At 35.0% G+C, this 21,453-nt stretch overlaps 2 protein-coding genes across 3 annotated transcripts in view; both read left to right on the plus strand.

The window, feature by feature from the left end:
* RABGAP1L (RAB GTPase activating protein 1 like) overlaps nt 1-21,453 on the plus strand; it is an 808,808-nt gene that overhangs the window by 291,012 nt on the left and 496,343 nt on the right. The window lies entirely within an intron of this gene.
* Nucleotides 192-20,725, plus strand: GPR52 (G protein-coupled receptor 52). Its single transcript, XM_017866958.1, has 2 exons — nt 192-1,521; nt 20,681-20,725. Exon 1 carries the CDS (start codon nt 223-225, stop codon nt 1,306-1,308), a length of 1,086 nt encoding a protein of 361 aa, XP_017722447.1. The 5' UTR covers nt 192-222; the 3' UTR covers nt 1,309-1,521; nt 20,681-20,725.

Genomic DNA, 21,453 nt, shown 5'->3' on the forward strand with positions numbered 1-21,453 from the left:
CCCCCCACCCCCACCCCCCGCCCGAAAGCTGAGGTGTGTCACTGCTGAACTGAGGCTGATGAAGAGACTTGAGCACTCTCTGGGACTCTCAGCTGTGACAGAAGCACTGACATTGTCTACTGAAGCAGGTTCTGAAACACTCGTGTGCAGTGTTTAACAGATGCTGGACAGGGCACCTGCTTGCGGTGGCCAAGTCTGCAGGTATCTTTAAATTTCCAAGCCATGAATGAATCCAGGTGGACTGAATGGAGGATCCTGAACATGAGCAGTGGCATTGTAAATGTGTCCGAGCATCACTCCTGCCCACTTGGATTTGGCCACTACAGTGTGGTGGATGTCTGCATCTTCGAGACAGTGGTTATTGTGTTGCTGACATTTCTGATCATTGCTGGGAATCTAACAGTTATCTTTGTCTTTCATTGTGCTCCACTGTTACATCATTATACTACCAGCTATTTCATTCAGACGATGGCATATGCTGATCTTTTCGTTGGAGTTAGCTGCTTGGTTCCTACTCTCTCACTTCTCCACTACTCCACAGGTGTCCACGAGTCATTGACTTGCCAGGTTTTTGGATATATCATCTCAGTTCTAAAAAGTGTTTCTATGGCATGTCTTGCTTGCATCAGTGTGGATCGTTATCTTGCAATAACCAAGCCTCTTTCCTACAATCAACTGGTCACCCCATGTCGCCTGAGAATTTGCATTATTTTGATCTGGATCTACTCCTGCCTAATTTTCTTGCCTTCCTTTTTTGGCTGGGGGAAACCTGGTTACCACGGTGACATTTTTGAATGGTGTGCCACCTCTTGGCTCACCAGTGCCTATTTTACTGGCTTTATTGTTTGTTTACTTTATGCTCCTGCTGCCTTTGTTGTCTGCTTCACTTACTTCCACATTTTCAAAATTTGCCGGCAGCACACCAAAGAGATAAATGACCGAAGAGCCCGATTCCCTAGCCATGAGGTAGATTCTTCCAGAGAGACTGGACACAGCCCTGACCGTCGCTACGCCATGGTTTTGTTTAGGATAACCAGTGTATTTTATATGCTGTGGCTTCCCTATATAATTTACTTTCTTCTAGAAAGCTCCCGGGTCTTGGACAATCCAACTCTGTCCTTCTTAACAACCTGGCTTGCAATAAGTAATAGTTTTTGTAACTGTGTAATATACAGCCTCTCCAACAGCGTTTTCCGGCTAGGCCTCCGAAGACTGTCTGAGACAATGTGCACATCCTGTATGTGTGTGAAGGATCAGGAAGCACAAGACCCCAAACCTAGGAAACGGGCTAATTCTTGCTCCATTTGAAGAGAGCTACATAGTAAATCAAATGTAATCTGACAGTGGTTTTGGATCATATTCTAGATTCATCTGGAAATTTGCCATCAGAGAAATATTTACTTGAATAGTTGACTATAAAATGAAGTATGAGACTAACGGTTTCTCTTTTTTTTTCTTTTTCATGGAAGAAACTAAAGGGAAGGATGTATAGAGGGTTATCTCATGAAATAATTACAGCATGTGAGTATTTGTGTGCAGTAATAGGAAAATTAAGCACTGAGATGAAAATAATATCTCAAATCTTCTGCAGGACATGAGCAAGCTCCTTGGCTTGGCGTTTCTGTCTTTCTGTCTGACTGTACCGTGCCTCTGTCTTTCTCACTTTGTCTGTTTCTCTCACTCTTTGTGGAGGTTATTACTTACATAAATTGCCCTTTATAGAAAAATGCTACATATTATATATGTGGCAAAGTATAATCTTTTGCATCAAAGTGTACCTTTAATCACACTAATCTACAATCCATAAGTGATCTCTTCATGGAGGATGCACAGTAAGCATTGCATTTTATTACTTGCCAAACAACCCCTTTGCTTGTGTTTTTATAATCTTCTCTGCAGCACAATTTTTCTGCTACAAACAAACAGAAACAGTATTTTGTTTCTTCTGGGTGAAATGACATTTGCTTTTCCCCTTTTCCTAACAGTCTCCTGTTTTTTTTTTCTTTTGTCTCTTTTCTTGATCTGCATCCATTGCTACCTTACTTTAGAAGTGTCTTAGCTATTGAAAGAATCTACTGTATAAAGCATCCATAATGTTAAATAATGTATTTCTTCCAGCAAAGCAATCTGGTAGCTTATTAAATATATTTAATGGCTTTTGAAACATTTTATCTGGTTCCTTTTAAATTAGTTCATCTGCTTAAAAGTGATGTCTTTTTTTGCTATAGTAAAGCTTTGTTTTTCTTTAAGAAAACCCACTAGTAATTCTAATGCAGATGCAGGATACTCACCTAGCAGTGAGGCATTACTCTTAAGGGTACTTAGAATGCCCTTTTAAAAAGTTAGTAAATAAAATAAAACATGAATCTTTTTTGTGTTAGGTCTACGATAGCTTACTGTTGTGTCCACTAGTCAGTCATTTGTGTGATTTGCATTTGCACATATTATATTTTTTACAGCAAAGAAAATGTAAATTATATTATCTGTGCCTAATGTTTTCTTAGCAAAATATATAGATCAATGTTGTTTAAGTTGTCAACATTGGAAAAGTATATACAAAACTTATTTTAAGAGAAGAATACTTTTGTGTAACTGTTATTTAGATATTTATATTAGACAAAGCTGCATTTTTAGTGCTGCTGAGAATATAATATACTTAATTATCAAATACAGGTAAGAGCTGACAGTATTTTCTTTTGTAATGATCTGTTTTCAAATGCAGAGATTAACTTATTTTTTTGCGTGCTACATGGGATTGTGTAATAAATTGTCAGGGGTTTAGATGTAGCAAAGTAGCATTTTGGGGAATTAGTGAAGCAGGTATGAGCAGTAAAACATCTAAATATTACTTTTTTACCATAAGTTTCTTGCCTGAAAGATATTTTAAAATTTATATCAAACTACTGAGTATTTTCTTCTCAGCATTTTGATTTCTTTGTTTTATGAAATGCATTTAATAAAATGTGCCTATGACTCTTCAAATTAGAAGCCAACCATGTTTGCACCCTGGTGGTTTGGCTTCAAAGGTCTTTTAGTAGAAATGTTGTCATTTTATTGAGGTTGTTCTGAACCCCTGTATATTTTAAACATGTAAGAAAATTTAAAATAAAGAATAAAACAATATTCTATATATCAAAATCAGACTTTGCTTCAGTTTAATAAAACACTTAGGACAAGAGTTTACTTTTTTGGGAATCAAAAAATAATTGTTTTGTACTTCTGTAGCTTGGGTTTATATTTATTCTTGTCCCCTGTTTGCCAGTGGCATCTTGGTTTAAATGTGCCTTTTAAATTCAGACCAGTTCAAGGAAAACATAAAGTTCAAGGAAATATAGTACTACTGACATTTCAGATATCACATATAAGATCTTCAAAATTGTACATATTATTTGGTAATCGTATCTTAATTTCTTTAAGGAATAAATATAGTTAGAAAAGACCCAGTGGATTCTATGTACAGAAAGCCTGAGGCCATGTTTACTGCATTTTATCCTTATTATGTGCCAGGCTCACTGTTCAGTTTTACATGTGTTATACATTTAATCCTCACTACAGCCTTTTGAGATAATAGTTATTATTCCCACTCCAAAGATAAGGAAATGAAAGAAAAATGATTATTCATCAGTTAACTAGTCAATGGCAGAGGTTCCCGCCCATCCAGTAGGCCTGGGCCAAAGCCTGCCTACTTCACCAGTAGGCTACACTGCTTTCATTTCAAAAGCCTTTAAATTTTTGTACCTCTGTCTATACCTTTTCCCTACAATATTTCTCTGAGTTTTATTTCTTTTTTTCTCATCATAAGTCTTTTGCTTGAGTTCTTTTCTTGTCTTGTGATCTTTTTCTTTGATCTTACAAGTTTCTTTTATTAAAACAGCAATCTGATAAGCTCAAACTTACCAGTTTAGTCTGTAATCAAACTGAAATTCTTAATATTACTTTCATTTACTTTTGTTATTTCCCTTGAATAACTTTTGAAATCTCTATCAATTTCTTTTGAAATTGAATTGTTTTGAAGAGGAAGAGTAGAAAAGAAAAGCTTTATCATAGGCTGAAAGAGGCTGAATGAGGCAAGTTCTAAGTTTAGTTTTAAATTTACTATAGTTTTTATATACAACTCTAGGGCAAACCACTTAACTTCCTTTTGTCATATTTAATGTGTTTATATAATAAGATAATACTTATTTTGAAACCTCTCTTTTAGGTAATGTGTTTTAAGAATAGGAAGCATAACCATTTTTCTCATTATTATATTGTATTTTGTGGTAATTATCTGGCTTGGTTGTAAAAGACAGCCCAAAAATAATGCATTCTGTACTCTCTTTCCTAAGGGTTCTATTATTTGCATAGCTGTTTCTAGAGTTATAGAGTGTTGGAAAGCTTAATAATTTACACTATTAGTATATGAAACTTGGGCTGAGATCCAGGCCCTCATAAACTGCTTGGCCTTAGGTAAGATACCAAATGCTCTAAAACCTTAGTTTTGGCATTGATTAAAAAATATTAAGTCAGAGACTTGTAGCTCCCTGTTCAGCTGAATTTGAGAATTAAATGGAAATTTGTAGTATGTGTGCCCAGAACAGCACCTGGCACAAAAAAAATGTTCAGAATATGGTAGCTGCTGTTTTTGTTTGTTTGTTTGTTTGTTTGAGGCGGAGTCTTGCTCTGTTGCCCAGGCTGGAGGGCAGTGGTGCGATCTCAGCTCACTGCAAGCTCTGCCTCCCGGGTTCATGCCATTCTCCTGCCTCAGCCTCTTGAGTAGCTGGGACTACAGGCACCCGCCACCACACCCGGCTAATTTTTTGTATTTTTAGTAGAGACGGAGTTTCACCGTGTTAGCCAGGATGGTCTTGATTTCCTGAGCTCGTGATCCGCCCACCTCGGCCTCCCAAAGTGCTGGGATTACAGGCGTGAGCCACTGTGCCTGGCCTGTAGCTGCTGTTTTATTATCTTTGTGGGTGCCATATTTATTAACATCACAACTTAAAGGTCACTAATCCGAATTCAAACAGAAATAATCCATTGAGCGTTAGGGTTTTCTAAGATAGCATTTCTTTTTGTAAATCAATTTAAACTCAAATTTTGGGTTAAACTCAGATATTTCAAGTGTATTTCTGAAAGCTCATTTCCCAGGAATGGTTATTCATGAACACATCGTTTGAGATAAAAGATATCCAGCAAGCGGATGTTGAGATGAGACAGTCAGGCATGATTCAGAGGTTAACCTACCTCTTACTTTATTACACTAAATACACTTAAACATTTTATTCTCATTAGGGAAGTAATAATAGGAAGGATTATCCAGGGATGTCTTGTCATTTGTCTTTGCACTTTAATTTTCCTCATTTATTAAAATGGGATTTGAAGTATTTTGTCATGTATCTATTTCTTGGGAGAAACAATGATTAATAAGCTGATTTGCTCCATAGATACCATAAATTATGTGAATTTAAAGATAAATGAAGTTGCCTTAAAGGACCTTTCCTCTTTTCCTCCCCACCCTAGAAGGTAATCATTAGATGTGAAAAAGATACAATTATATAATAAGTAGATAAAAAAGATTTAGATGTGAGAAATCTGCTGGTGTAACATTCTGAGCATGGATAGTATCATGTATGTGCAGGTAGGGCCATTTTGGTGCATAGGAGCATGTATGTGTTACTGAGTCAGTGCTATACTCTGATGTGTAGGTTCCAAAAGATGCTCTTTTCCTTGAGCAGAACTTAACTTTATTTTAGATTAAGAGGGATATGTAGAAAGTGGTACATCCTATAACCAAATATATAGATATTGAGGAAAACAAAATGGCTAGAATAGAAAAAACAGTTCCCATTTTATGATTTCTCATAAATGGAAGTTTGATTCAGTGTTAGTCTTGCTCTGTATTTTAAAATATTGATAACTTTTTTTAGTAGTAAAAGCGTTTTTTAAAATATTAACATGATGTAATTAAGTTTTTCCTTCATGACTATTTTGTTTTAATTTTTACAATGAGCATTGGTAAAATTTCTTTTATAATCCGGATAATTAATATTTGGTTTAAAAGAATGCTGAAAGCTGGACGTGGTGGCTCACGCCTGTAATCCCAGCACTTTGGGAGGCTGAGGTGGGCGGATCACGAGGTCAGGAGATTGAAACCATCCCTGCCAAAATGGTGAAATCCCGCCCCTGCTAAAAATACAAAAATTAGTTGGGTGTGGTGACGCGCACCTGTAGTCCCAGATACTTGGGAGGTTGAGCCAGGAGAATCACTTGAACGCAGGAGGTGGAGGTTGCAGTGAACTGAGATCGCACCACTGCACTCCAGCCTGGCGACAGAGTGAGATTCCTTCTCGGAGGGGGGAAAAAAAGAAGAAGAATGCTGAATATTTTAAAAATATTTTAACATTTCATGAAACAGCTTATGTTGATCCTACAAATAACACTATCCAATAATGTCTCAATATTGTCTTATAAAGATAGGCTATATAGTTTTTCTGAGTTCTGTAATATTTGTTATTTCAGGTAGGTTTTTCCAATAAACTTGACAACTTTCTTCTTGCAATATGAGATGTTCTTGACTTATTTTTGTTTTAATGTAAACAGTTTGAGGTGTTACTTGATGAATCTGAAATGGTTCTCAATCACTGTAGGATTTTCTTTTTTTTTTTTTTGAGACAAGATTCTCACTCTGTTTCCCAGGCTGGAGTGCAGTGGCACTATCTCTGTTCCCTATGAGCTCTGCCTCCCGGGTTCATGCCATTCTCCTGCCTCAGTCTCCCGAGTAGCTGGGACTACAGGCGCCCACCACCATTCCCAGCTAATTTTTTGTATTTTTAGTAGAAATGGAGTTCCACCTTGTTAGCCAGGATGGTCTCGATCTCCTGACCTCGTGATCTGCCCGCCTCGGCCTCCCAAAGTGCTGGGATTGCAGGCATGAGCGACTGCGCTAGGCCCACAGTAGGATTTTTAAATGCATCATTGATGGCACCTTTCTGCATTTTTCCATCTTTAAACAACAAAAAGATGGCCCTGCATTAGGAAATAGGCTCTAGCTGGTACGTTACCTGCATTTCCTACATAGGCAGAATTCTCCAAAGAACATATTTATAATTTTTAAGGGTAACTTTTTTCTGCTTTTATGTATGACTTTCTACAAAGGTGAAGAAAATAACTAGTAAATTTAGCAGGAGTCTGTTATATCTGATAAATATTTAACACGAAAGGCACATATCACCACCTTCATTATGGTAAATGGAGCCAAATTAGTTTTTGAGATTCTAAAATTCTAAGGTTTAAAGTGATAAATAGTACATAATAATAGAATTCATGAAATGAAAATAATTTGTAAAATTTGCAAACTTCCAAAATGATACTTTATACAAAAGAAATACCTATCATTGACTTAAACATTTGACCCCAGTTTTATTTTATTTTCTACTTAAGCAATTGTAAATAAGGTTGATGCCAGTTAAAATATGGCAAAATATATATTATAAATGTAATTATTTTAATTGCAAGGCACAAACAAGGTACAGAGTTGTACGACCTGTTCTTTAAAATTTTGTAATTTATTTTTGAATAAAATGTGGATTGTAGCAAGATATGTGCAGTAATTTTGTCTGAGATTATACATGACACAAAGAATGTTTATGTACATACTCTGTAAAGTATAGCTTTAAGATGTTTACTTATGTTATTAATAGAGTTTGAAGTTTAATATAATTATTAGTGGATGGCACATTTTTATACAAATAAACTCTTCACAATTATTCATTTACTTTTCAGGAATTATATAATTAAGAATGCTAAATTGGTAAGAAATTATTGGAAAACACTGCAAGTTGAAATTTGGAAATGCTTATAATGTTTTTGAAAATATATAATGCTCTTGACATTATAAACGAGGTCTAGTCTAAAAGCTTCTGTGAGTAAACACTATCTCATTTCACATATAGAAATCTGACATAAGATTTTAAGTGACCCTAACAAGATCATGTCGTTTGACAAAGATACTACTGACCACATGTTTTGTGTGACAATAATGTTGCCTGTGATAAAGTTCTTGAATAATGTATTTATAGATGACTGGTAATAGAGTGACCTGATCTTTCTTTCTTGAAAAGAAAATGAAGACTTACTTATTTGATATAGAAGAAATTCTATGTGAAATTTTTTCTTTTAATTCGTGACGCAGGAAAAATTATTTTAAAATTAACTTTATGTTGGAGATGTGATTTTGATATCATAGAAATTTTGATGCGATGTATTATCAGCCTTGATTGGTGTTTTAATATTTCTTAAAACAGTTTTTTATCTATAGAGGGTAACAAAAAATTTACTTCTCCTTTTGAAAACACAGCAGTCATCTACTGAATATATTGAGATATGTAGAATAAATTGAACAGTGTTTGCTGTGTATTCTAAAAACTATAACCTTAAAGATGAAGACATCATGTACCCTAGAACTTAAAGTATAATAATAAAAGATGAAGACATCAAAATCACATTATATTAATGTACTTACTTTTGGAAAGTACTAATTTCATAGTCATGTACTTTATGTTTTGAATTTTTTTTGTAATAGATTTGCAATGTTGTTGAGTCACTATAGGTTGGATTTTTCTCAAGCATTATGATGGAAAAGATTTTGATGTTTCAGGCTATAGTGCTTTTGTATGTTTGTGATCTAACATATCAGTCATGGAATCAGTGATTAGTTTGAATTAGTGATATATTAAATAAAACCTTTTAAATAAATAATTCAGTTTTATTTCAATGAAATAAATGTAGTTTCAGAAAAATTAAAGGGACTCAAATTAGGCAAACACATGATTGCCTTGTAAATGTCCTTAGAGGAAATCTTTAAGTAGTTTCTAGTGTGTGTATCAGTTGAATAAAAATGAGTTCCATTGAGTTATTTGAAAAGTTTATTTTCTTAAATATGTAAAATTTCCATAACAATTTTATAACTACTTAATTTATGCTACTTATTTAAAGAGTTTGCAGGATGAATCATTGCAAAGTCCAAATTTGGATTTTAATCTGAATTAACCAGATATTTTTGCATTTCAAATCAACAAATTAGGTCAGTAAATATTTATCGATTATGCTATGTTAAGGGCATACATTGTGGTTCTATAGTAGTTTTGGATTCTTAAGAGTAACTCATTGAATTGTGTGAATCCAATAAGCAGGAAGATTAATTTCTAGAATTTGAGGGAGAGATTGCAGAAAAGTCATAGGAACTATGCAATACATTGTAGCATTAGAGGGATTAATGCATTTTACAATATGAATTGGCTTCAGTATTTAGCCATGTGTTTGGATGTTATAGTTCTAAAGGATACCACAGGATATTTGAGAAATTACTAAAGTGAAAGGAGAGGAAATGTTCAGTGTTCAGATTAGTACAAAAGTGTTGTGGGGAGAAATACACCATAACTTTGGAATGCAGTGTAAGAAAAAGAAAATATCCTTTATGTGGATTATATCTGATTAGAGTAAAATCATCACTTTAGGTATAAATTATAAGCTGTGAGATTAGGACAGGAATATTAACATGGGTAGAAGTAGCTTGAGGAATTGCACATAGGACATGTTATACCAACTCAGGCATCATCTTTTTTTTTTTTTTGAGATGGAGTCTTGCTTTGTCACCCAGACTAGAGAGTGATCACCAGTGTCAGCCAGGCAGTGGAGTGATCTTGGCTCACTGCAGTGTCTGCCTCCCGGGTTCAAGTGATTCTCCTGCCTCAGCCTCCCCAGTAGCTGGGACTACAGGTGTGCACCACCACACCCCGCTGATTTTTGTATTTGTAGTAGAGACTGGGTTTCACCGTGTTGGCCAGGCTGATCTCAAACTCCTGAACTCAAGTGATTCAGCTGCCCTGGTCTTCAAGTGATGGGACTACGGGTGTGAGCCACCATGCCTGGCTTCAGGCATCTTCTTAGACCACTTTTTCTAGAGTTGTTTTCCTAATATTTGTCTTGTGATTACAAGTGTATGTCACTATATGCAGGCTATTATGACAGGCAGGTTTTAGCTTCTCTGTCAGTCAAGTTAATCATATGATGTAGGCCTAATATTTTTTGAATAATAGAATCACTCATTCTTTCATTTAAGTATTTATCAGGTTGTTACTGTGTGCCAGGGACTATTCTTAATGCTATGTAAGATAAGGAAATTTCTAAGTAAAACAGATTTTCAGTTCTCCAAGAGCACTTAGACTGCAAGGGGCTATATGGACTTTATATGGATAACTATAGGGCAAGATAGGAGTTGACAAATTATAGTCCACTGACTGTTGTAGATACAATTTTACTGGACCATAGCAGCACTCATTCATTTATATATTACCCATGGGTGCTTTTGTGCTACAATGGTAGAGAGTAGTTGTGATGGAGATGTTATGTCCTACAAAGCCTAAATATTTACTGTCTGGCCCTTTATAGAAAAAAATTTGCTGACCCCCTGGTATGAGACATTATAATGCCTTTTGTATGCTATTCGCAATAGAATGTTGTGCTTTTATGTTTGCTAAAGGATCTCATACGAAGGAGTGATTTCAACCTGATTCAGTCAGGCATCAGGAAAATTTCTAGCATATGAGTAAAAACCTAGATATTGATTCCTCCTCTATGATTCCAGTGGTTTGTCAATTGTATACCTGTCTGTAAATGAAACACAGATCTACTTTTTCTAATTAGTTCTTACTATTATATAATTAGTCTCAGGTAAAGTTCTTTGCATATCAAACTTAGTGTCTAGTTTCTTAACTACTAATAAAGCATAATCATATTTTACCTTTAAGCATGGAGTCAGTAATTATTAACATTGGATGTAGTCTTCAAACTTCAGAAGCATTTGTTAAACTTCTCATCAATAAATGATAATCTCATAGTCTAAAAGAGTTAATTTACTTATAAGTAAGCATGCCTTTTTTGTAGTACTCTGATAGGCAGTAAAACAAAAAACTACAAAACAGAAGATCTAGCTGTATAAGAGCCAAATTTACATGCAACTCTAAAACATATACGACTTAAGAGAATTTATAATTCAGCACCAATGTGTGACATTTTTAATAAGCTCTTGATAATATATAAGTTAGAAGATAAATCGATATAGTCCTACACTTGGCTAAGATGTATAGCAGTGCTAGGAGTTTTATGTTTTTTGTCATTGTCAACTAATGAATGAAAATACAAAGCAATTTTAAATGAGCCACAATTTATATTTACACAAAATTAAGCCGTTTTAAAAATCTTGATGTTTCAGTTAATCACAGGTATTTGATACATTATTTAATAATATTTGCCTTGGCAGTACTATTGTTTTAAACTATTAATAATCCATTGGGAAGTTTTGGTTTTCTTCAAGTTTAGTAAATCAGTAAGAAAATGAATAAACGATCTTGATGTTTTTCTTGAAAATACAGTTCACTACATCTGTTTGAATAAAGGAGACACTTAAACAGTTGTCTGTCATTGTCTGTGTGGGATTGGTTCCAGGACATCCCAAGGATACCAAAATCCACAGATGCTCAAGTCCCTTTTGTGAAATCGTATACTATAACCTACACACACCCTCCCGTACACTTTAAATTATCTCTGAATTACTTATAATATCTAATACAATGTAAATGCAGTGTAATTCGTTGTATTGTTTAGGGAATAGTGACAAGAAATGTACAAATACATTTCAAGTACATATACAAGTCTGTATATGTTGAACACAGATGCCACCATGCATTTTTTTTCCCCTGAATATTTTCAAGCAGTGGTTAGTTGAACCTATGAATATGGAGGACTGACTGTATATGCTTTTATGCTTTCAGTACTGTTTAAAGTCATTGAGATAGTAGAGCCATCACTATAACCCATATAGTCAGAGTGAATACCTTAATAATGTTTATTGTATGTTTTCCCAAACAAATGAATAGAATAATTTTATGTAAAATTGTGTATTAAAAGATTGTAAATGGTCAGGTTTCCATTAGTTTAATTTTGAGAGAAAGAATTCAGAGAATCATTAGGTCCTTCTGCCTTTTTTAGAACAATCAATGGACTGAAGGGTCTTAAGACCTCAGGGATTTCTTATAGAGATAATTTGAGTGACAAAGTATTGTTTCCACTTTTTAATGTACCCACCAGCTTGCCCTTCCATAATTGGCACCTTTTAATTTCTGACAATGTTGTAAAAGGATGAGTTATAGCAAATCACTATTAAGTTATCTCAAATGTTTCTAATTCTCATCCCTTCCACATAATTAACTTCCTTTTATTCCTCCTCATTCATTTTAGTTATTTTATTTTAATTGTCAAAGAAATATTTGCTCATAAAGGAAATTTAGGGAATGTTTAAAATGATAAAAAGAGACTAAATTACACATAGTTCTCTTACCCAGATATAATTAGGTGTGATGATAATGACAGTTGATTTTGGTTTTCTTTTCTTCCATTTCCCCCCTATGGATTAGAGCTTTTTCTTTTTTTTTTTTTGGAGACGGAGTCTCGCTGATGTCTCCTCTTTTTTTTTTTTTTTTTTTTTTTTTTTTTTTTGGAGACGGAGTTCTCGCTGTGTCTCCCAGGCTGGACTGCTGTGTCCGGATCTCAGCTCACTGCACGCTCCGCCTCCCGAGTTTACGCCATTCTCCTGCCTCAGCCTCCCGAGTAGCTGGGACTACAGGCGCCCACCACCTCGCCCGGCTAGTTTTTTGTATTTTTTAGTAGAGACGGGGTTTCACTGTGTTAGTCAGGATGGTCTCGATCTCCAGACCTCGTGATCCGCCCGTCTTGGCCTCCCAAAGTGCTGGGATTACAGGCTTGAGCCACCGCGCCCGGCCGGATTAGAGCTTTTTCTAAAGGATTTTTAAATGTGGGTATTTATAACTTTTTTAGAACAATTTATAACATTTTTCCATATTATTGCATATTGTTTATGAACATTTTTATAAATTAGGCCTTTCCACATTTAGTATTATTTTCTTACAACTTTTAAGGGAGAAATACTGAAGCAAACAGTATGAAGGTATTTTACGATTATTTATATATATTGCCAAATTGGTTTCCCAAAGGAGTGATCCAGTTTATCTTCACACTAATAATGTGTCAAACTATGATGATTCATTGCAAAATTGCTAGCAGCAATTCTACATTAATAAATAAATTAAAGGAATTTGATTTTTTACTTATTTCTTCCCAGCCCCATAGGGAATTTGTTTACTTCTTTGCAATTTTTTTTTCTTCCCTACACTAAAACATATAGGTAGGTAGGTAGGTGGGTAGGTAGGTAGATGGATGGATGGATCGACGGATGGATGAACTAGGATGGATCTGCTGAGCCTCTTTTAAACCAAATTGTCTCAAATTATGTATTCCAGAAGTCTTTAAGCTCAGATAATCTTCTCACTATTGTTATCTCACCATTTACTTCGTGCTGCTGCTGCTTTGTTGTTTAAGGCCATGCATTATTTTAAGAACACTGAATTCTGTCAGTGCTGTTCTCCTATTATTACTGCTATCTTCAGCATTATCTGTTTCGTTGTATCTTGTGTGTGCCACACAGCCATGTAGATAATGGGTTTGAGAAAGGCTTCAAAATTTTTTTCTATTCTTCTGCCTTTGTTGCAGTGATATCTCTACCGGCCTTTCAAGGTAGGGGAGGATATTTTCCTAAGCAGAAAATTTTGAGGCCAGTGTCCTTGGAGAGTTTGTGAACATGAAGATTTCAGTAGTTAAGCGCTGACCCCAGGCCTGGTATTGATACTTAGGATTTCCCTAACCTGCAGAACCATGGGAATAGTATGTATTCCCATATAGTGGTAGAGCCATGGTAAGCAAATCAGCTTTCACATTAGAAAAGTCACACCTGGTGTGGTTGTCTAACAAGCAAGCATGCTTGCAGGTCCATACTGTTTCTCTTCATTATGTCTTTTACATCTCTCTGGCTCCTCAGAGTGCTTTGTATATAGTGGCTACTGAATTATTTATTGAGCTGACTACAGAGTGCTCTGTATATAGTAAGTCATCTATTTCTTGAGCCGAATTGAATTTGTTAGGGTTAACAGTATTTCTTGGGTCTCTTCCAGTAGTTCTTTCATCTCCGACTCACTTGATGTGGTTGGACTGAAGATTACTTCAAGATTCTTTTCCCCAGTGCTTTGCTGTTACCGACTGGGGAAGTTATGGAAAAGAATATTTTAGGAGAGTTGAATGATGATTTAATATACCTATCTTTTAATATAACTTCCCACTTTAATTGAATTTTTCCTTCCAAAATTGACATTCAGTGAACTTATAGGCTGTTCTTGAATATGTGTCTTAAAGGGGGGTGAATGCACTTTGGAGTAGCTCAGGCTTTTTCCATAATGTTTATTTATATTCAGCTGAAATGAATGTATTTTTGGCTTTTCCCATTGTGATTATATAGGAAGAATGAGAATTTTTGTTTTACCCAAGAACCTTCTATATACCTTAGTAGAACCGTTGTTTCTGTCCAGGCTTTTCCTGGTCTTGAACCATTCTCGTAAAATATGGTTTTGAAACTCATCACCAACTTTTCCCTGAATATGCTCTGATAATACTTCTTTTAATGGTGCTCAGAGCTGAATAAAATGTTACGTGTGTGATGGGACTAGTAACAGATCAGAGTGAGACTATCGTTTTCCCTTGGTTTATATAACTATTCTGCGATTTACTCAGGCCAGAAATAAGTTACATATTTTTGGTAGTTACATTTTGTCCTTTAATTTATTGAGTTTATTTTCAATAAATCCATATGTCTGCTTTACACCTGCTTAATTTATATTCCTTCTCCATATACGTACAATGGTTTTTGTTTTTTAAAACTAATTTTACATTGTTATTTCCCTTCAACTTCATCTTGTTAGAGTTGGCTCACTTTTTCCAGCATTTCTGAAACCTTTGTTCCATTTCTAATACAGTCATTAAACTTTTGACTTCTGCAAATGTGATATACTTTTTTTTTTTCAACTTTTATTGTAGGTTAAGGGGCTACATGTGCAAGTTTATTACTTGGGGAAATTTCAAGACACTGAGCTTTGAGGTAGGAATGATTCCATCACCCAGGTAGTGAGCATAGTACCCAATAGGTAGTTTTTCAACCCTCCCCCCCTTCCCTCCTCCCTCTAGTGGTCCCCAGTGTCTGTTGTTCCAATCTTTATATTTATGTGTACCTATGTTTAGTTCTCTGTTGTAAGTGAAAGCATGTGATGTTTGGTTTTCTGCTCCTGAGTTAATTTGCTTAGAATAATGGCCTCTACCTACATCTGAGAACGTGAACAGATGCTTCTCAAAAGAAGCCATATGTGTGGCCAGCAAAGATATGAAAAAATACTCAACATCAGTTATCATTAGAGAAATGCAAATCAAAACCACAATGAGATACCATCTCACACCAGTCAGAGTGTCTGTTACTAAAAAATAAAAAAAATAGTAATAATAACAGATGTTGGTGAGGTTGCAGAGAAAAGGGAACACTTATATATTGTTAGTGCTTATTTTATAACATCTAATTTGATATAATCCAGATATTTGGATTTGTCAGATGAGAATTATTTATTTCCTAAGCTTATACTACATATTGGATTATAAATTTTTTTAAGTCCTTCCATTGACCCGTTAAGCAACCAAAGTATAATTTGATGTGTGATTATTTGATAGCATTTACTATGAGAAATGTTACCATTTGTATTCCATAACTACACTTAAAATACAGGAAGATTTTAATATAGATACCTTTAGCATTTGGGACATATTTTGCAGAAAGGTTTTCAAGAATGCCTTTTAGTGGAGTTTTGTAAAATGAAAGATAATAACCTTTGGGGTTTCATGTAGTTCTGCCCAAGGACAAATGAATGAATGGATGACTTTTCAAAATAATCCTTACAGAGTTATAATTTTGTGATGCTCTCCCCATCCTTAATTAATTGTTCTCTTTAATTACTTTCACAGAAAGCCCATCTACTCTCTGGGATTAAACTATCATCCTTTTGCCAAGTATTCCAAAATAGAACTCTCCAAATCTGGCCTTGTACCTTTTTTTCAGGAACATGTACTATGCTGCCTTCAATGAGCCTTCTTATTCTGGATTTTTCATAAAAATTGAAACCTGAACAATTTCAAAGGAAAATCATTATTACCGTTTCTTGTTCCTTGTACTGCTCATCTCTTTTTGTTGTTGCTGTTATTGTTAATGTCATTGGTACCACTGCCTTCTTATATTTCCACTTCATAGCCCTGTCTGTTTAATAAATGTTAATTGAAAAAAAAGACTATCCAGATTTTTTCTTCTACCTTAATCACTATTTCATTTAGAATCTAGTTTGTACACTTCGTTCTTCACTGTCTTTTAAGATACCTTCTCTGGGTAACCAGATCACTTTTTTCCCTTCTTCCATAGAAAGATTACCTTATTTTTTTTAATCTTTATGTGTAGTTTTATTATATTCTCTATGTACTTTGAATCATAGGAACTTTTGGTTAACTGATAACTTATGGAATACAGCCTCCTACCATGGCTAAAATTCCTTTCATAACTATCAAGGTAGCCTCTTCAATTATTATAAAGTTCTGTGACTTAGAAGATACTTCTTAATTATGAGCCCAAAATCTTCCTTTTGATGCTATTGACATAGGATCAAATGTCCACCATATCTCTGTGGAAACACAGAAATAAGTCTCCCTTTATGATGTAGCTCTTATGGCATATGAAAGCTACTGTTATATCTGCCTTCTCTTCTCAGTTTAAGCATCTTTATTTCTTTAACACATTGCTAATTCATTCATTCAGCAAATATTTATTGAGCATTTTTTTTTTTGAGGCGGAGTCTGGCTCTGTCACCCAGGCTGGACTGCAATGGCGCGATCTCAGCTCACTGTGACCTCTGCCTCCCGGGTTTGAGCAATTCTCCTGCCTCAGCCTCCAGGGTAGCTGGGAATACAAGTGTACGCCACCATGCCTGGCTACTTTTTGTACTTTTAGTAGGTTCTGGGTTTCAACATGTTGGCCAGACTGGTCTCGAACTCCTCACCTCAGGCGATTCGCCTGCCTTGGCCTCCCAAAGTGCTGGAATTACAGGCATGAGCCACCATGCCCAGCCTGTAGAGCATGTTTTATGTGCAAGTCACTGTTTAGGTATTTGGAATATGGTGAACAGGAATGATAAACTCTTCTCATAGAGCTTACATCCAAATAGAGATAAAAAGTATTCTAGATTAAGATGTCAGCAAGTAAAAAAAAATAAGATAATTTCAGATTATGATTAATGCCATGAAAAGAATAGAACAGGATATTAGGATAGAGAGGTAATAGAGATGGGAGGCAGCTTGTCCATGAACCTTGATTTACAAATATCTCATCATTTTGGTTGCCTTCCACCACAACATGAATGAACTTAGCACTTTTAACATTCTTATGATGAAAGACTTCTGATCTGCTAATGTCCTCTATGTACATAGGAAAGTATGGAGCTTCTTAGTTACGTGGAAGATGAATGAAGCTGTCTGAACTACATCAGTGAGGGAACTATTAAAGAAGGAGACACAAAAATGTAGACCTTTTGCAGTTATTGTTAGACGCAGTATTCTCTTTGTCAGTGTGCTCTTCTTACAGTGGGATGAGTAGTTGCCATATTTGGACAATGTGCTTCCCTTAGTGCATCTCCCCACTTCCCTTAGTGCAGCTGTTTCAACAACAGGTCACCCTAGCTTTGTAGTGAACTTTTTTAGGTCTGGATCTCACCTGTTTGGAACTTGGAAAATCAGTTTATTGAACATAGTTGCAGGGCTTTGCAGTCATTCCTTACTTACTCAGCACTTCCTTTTACTTTAATGTGATCTTTTCTAATGTTTTTAGTAGATTTGGGAAGCTTACATTCTTTGTTGTCTTTAAAGGTAGCAAAATGATATAAACAGAAGAGTGCCTAGGCAGAACTTAGTAAAAAGCTTTCTTCTAAATTGATTTTTCTTTATTTAATTAGCACATTTTGAGTAAGGCCATATGTCTACCTCAAACTCTACCTAAACATGTTAATACCTAGTTCCCATTTTTTCCCTTTTGTTTAAAATATTTTATGAAATGTTTGCTAAAGGGACTGAAGCATAGGCTGGGCATGGTGGCTCACGCCTGTAATCCCAGCACTTTGGGAGGCCGAGGCGGGTGGATCACTTGAGGTCAGGAGTTTGAGACCAGCCTGGGCAACATGGTGAAACCCCATCTCTACTAAAAATACAAAAACTAGCCAGGTGTGGTGGCCCACGCTTGTAATCCCAGCTACTCAGGAGGCTGAGGTAGGAGAATTGCTTTAACTTGGAAGGCAGAGGCTGCAGTGAGCCAAGATCGCACCACTGCACTTTAGCCTGGGTGAGGGAGTGAGACTTTGTCTCAAAAAAAAAAAAAAAAAGAAAGAGAGAGAGAGAGAGAGAGAGAGAGAAGCATAATGGTTTAGCCTGCTCTCTAGAGTCAAATTGAAATTTTTTATTCTGTCACTTGTTACTTGTGTAATACTGGGCATGTTACCTAACATCTCTGACCATTGGTTTCCTAGTAATTGTATTGGCTTTATAGGGGTTTGTGAAATAATGATATATAAATTGCCCGTCAGTGTCTGGCATATAGAAAAGTCCAATAAATGTCAGCAATACCAGCTGTAGTCATTGTTGTTCCTGGTCCACAGAAATTAAATATAGTCTATTTTGGACTTTCTAGATCTAAAAACTCTTTAAATGCATGTGCACACACACAAATATATACACAGCTAGTTTTTTTGCTATTTATTCTTAGGGATAGACACAGTAAAAACATCTTTATTTTTTAAGTCTTATATGCCATCTGTCTAGAGTTTTACTGGATGAAGCATCAATGTTACCATCTCTGAAATCCATATGTTCTTATTGAAAGCTTAAAATTTGTCTTCTCTCTAGTCATTTATCATCTTTTCAGGGGTCTACAATTTCTCAAAGATTAATAATACTACCAGATCTTCTAGTAGCTTCTTTGATATTTCTTTGTTTGAGCCTAGTTAAAATAAGACATGGGCATGAGAGGCTGAAAATAAAGTTGAGAATTGCCTGGGTATTTCAGTTAGCCATGATTCTCAGGTCTTTGTTAGACAAAGAGTAAAATTATCTATACCAGGGAAGAGAAATAACATTTCTACTAAATAAATGTAAAAGTAATCACTAATAAATAGTAAATAACAAAGCTACTGTGTGACAAGTACTGTAAATATATATTATATATTCATATTATATAATATGTTTAATCCTTTTAGCAACTCCTTTTCATAGGTGAGAAAATTGAGCATCAGTATTTAAATATCTTGGTTATCACACTTTTACTAAGTGGCAGAATCTATAGAATTTGCATCCAGTTTTGTCTGACACCAAACCATGTCTTTTCTACCTAATATATGCTACCTCCCCTACCATTTGGCAGTTAACATTATACTGAGATGTATTAAACTGAAACTAATAAAGAGAAGCTAATAAAGGATTTTTTTCTTTTGACTCTAGAAGATACTTCTAGAGTCAGAGAATTGATGAGGATCCATGAGTAAACTCAGCAAATTTCCCTCAGTAGGAAAATGTTAGCATTTTAGAAATATTATAAAATCATGAAATCTTAAGGTTGGAAGAAACCTTCCTGATTATGAGTTTTGTTTCCTGGCCACATAGCAATTATATATGTGGGATTATATTATAAAGAATTAATTTTATTATTGCTGTATCTGTAATATTTTGATTGAGATTTAAGATAAATTGTTGCTTTTGTTTACTTATTTATTTACTTTATTTACTTCTTTATAACACTTTGTATTTTAAAAGTTTCTTTTATATTGTATAGTCTAATGGTTACACAAATATGATATATGTGAATTAGGATAAACAAATAGAGATTTCAGAATTATTCCACATGTAAGAGATGCCCTAGTGCTCTAGTTTATAACGGAGGGATTGTTATGGCTTATACTGAAATACTAGAAGAGAGTTTTGCTTGCAAAACGTGTATACAAATAGGCTGATTTCATATTAAACAATTCTTCTGTATTATAAGAATTCATCCTGATCATTGTTCAATAATGGATTCACATTCTACCTTGTTTTTGTGATTGTGCTGGTATTGTAGTATAAATTATAGTTATTTTCCACTTCAAATTTAAATGTTATTGATGAGGTAAAATTAAGCATTTCACATGACACCGTGGGCAGATATTTTTGTGTAATATGAAACAGTGAATTTCAAATAGTAGTTAATTTCTTAAACTAGTGTTGAGCATAATATCCCTAAAGACAAAAAATTTTAAACCCAGAGAAGAAATCATAGACATTACATCTATATCTACCTCTACCTCTCTCTCTCTCTGTCTCTGTCTCTGTCTCTGTCTCTCTGTCTGTCTGTCTCTCTGTAAAATCATTCCAGTTTCTTCTGCTTAGAACAGTAAGTTCCACGGGGCAGGGACTTTGTCACATTCCCCACTGTTTCTACCACCTAGTGCAGGATGCCATACATGGTAGATGTTCAGTAAATATTTGGGGGCAGACTCTGTTGGCTTTGCAGATAAGTGTTATACTAAAAATGAGGGAAATGTTTTGCTTTTGAGTAGATTATACTGGTAATCATTTCAGAGTTTTGCTTGAATATTTCTGAGGGTTTATGTTTTTTCCCCCTCTGAATTTCTAGATGCCATTAGCAGAATGTTTTATACAAAAGTTAAGAACAGAATGTTTATATTTGTGGTAAGTATGTGCTTATGTATATTTATGTTCATGTCTTTTTATCTAGTAATAGAAAAATGCAGCTGTTACTGTGTTTTGTCTGTCATCAATTGCTAAGGGTTAAGTGTTGCTTTGATTTGTAGTCCCAGATAATAGGTTTAAATCTTTGTGCTTATATATCATTGTATATGAATATATTGCTGATAAGGGAAATTATTTTGGTTGTCAAATATCAGAAAGTTTCATATTATTGCCTGTATCTTTCTGGTAACAAGGTCACTACTTTCTATTAAATCAGGTATTTTCTCTGATGTGAATTAATCCTTTAAGCCACTAATCCAACATTTCTCGGAAGTATAAACTGTGGACAGTTTACATCAGATTCACTGGTAGTACATATTAAAGTTACAGATTTTCAGCAACTACCTTAGTTCCCCTAAATCAGAATATCTAGAATGTGAGTCTCTGAATTTGTGACAAGCTCTGCAGGTGATTTCTGTGCACTCAGAAGTTTGAGAATCATAGTATGAAACTTTCCTGGAAGTGTCTTTGCCCTTGGGAGGGGTTCCATCCTGGAAGCTCTACAGAAAGAATCCCTCACTATAAGCTCTCTGCCCATTTAAGTTCCAAAATAGTCAGTCTTGAGACACTGATTGTGTCAGTTTGAATTACAACCAAATGTACATTATTTCCAAAAGCTGTTGGACTGGAACAAAACAGGAACATCAAAATTGCTCA

The sequence above is a fragment of the Rhinopithecus bieti genome, unplaced genomic scaffold (genome assembly GCF_001698545.2).
Source record: "Rhinopithecus bieti isolate Rb0 unplaced genomic scaffold, ASM169854v2 scaffold_1853, whole genome shotgun sequence".
Taxonomy (NCBI): Eukaryota; Metazoa; Chordata; class Mammalia; order Primates; family Cercopithecidae; genus Rhinopithecus; species Rhinopithecus bieti.

Excerpts from the sequence above, each read along its gene's own strand:
- GPR52 (XM_017866958.1), top strand. The coding sequence starts at position 223 with ATGAATGAATCCAGGTGGACTGAATGGAGGATCCTGAACATGAGCAGT.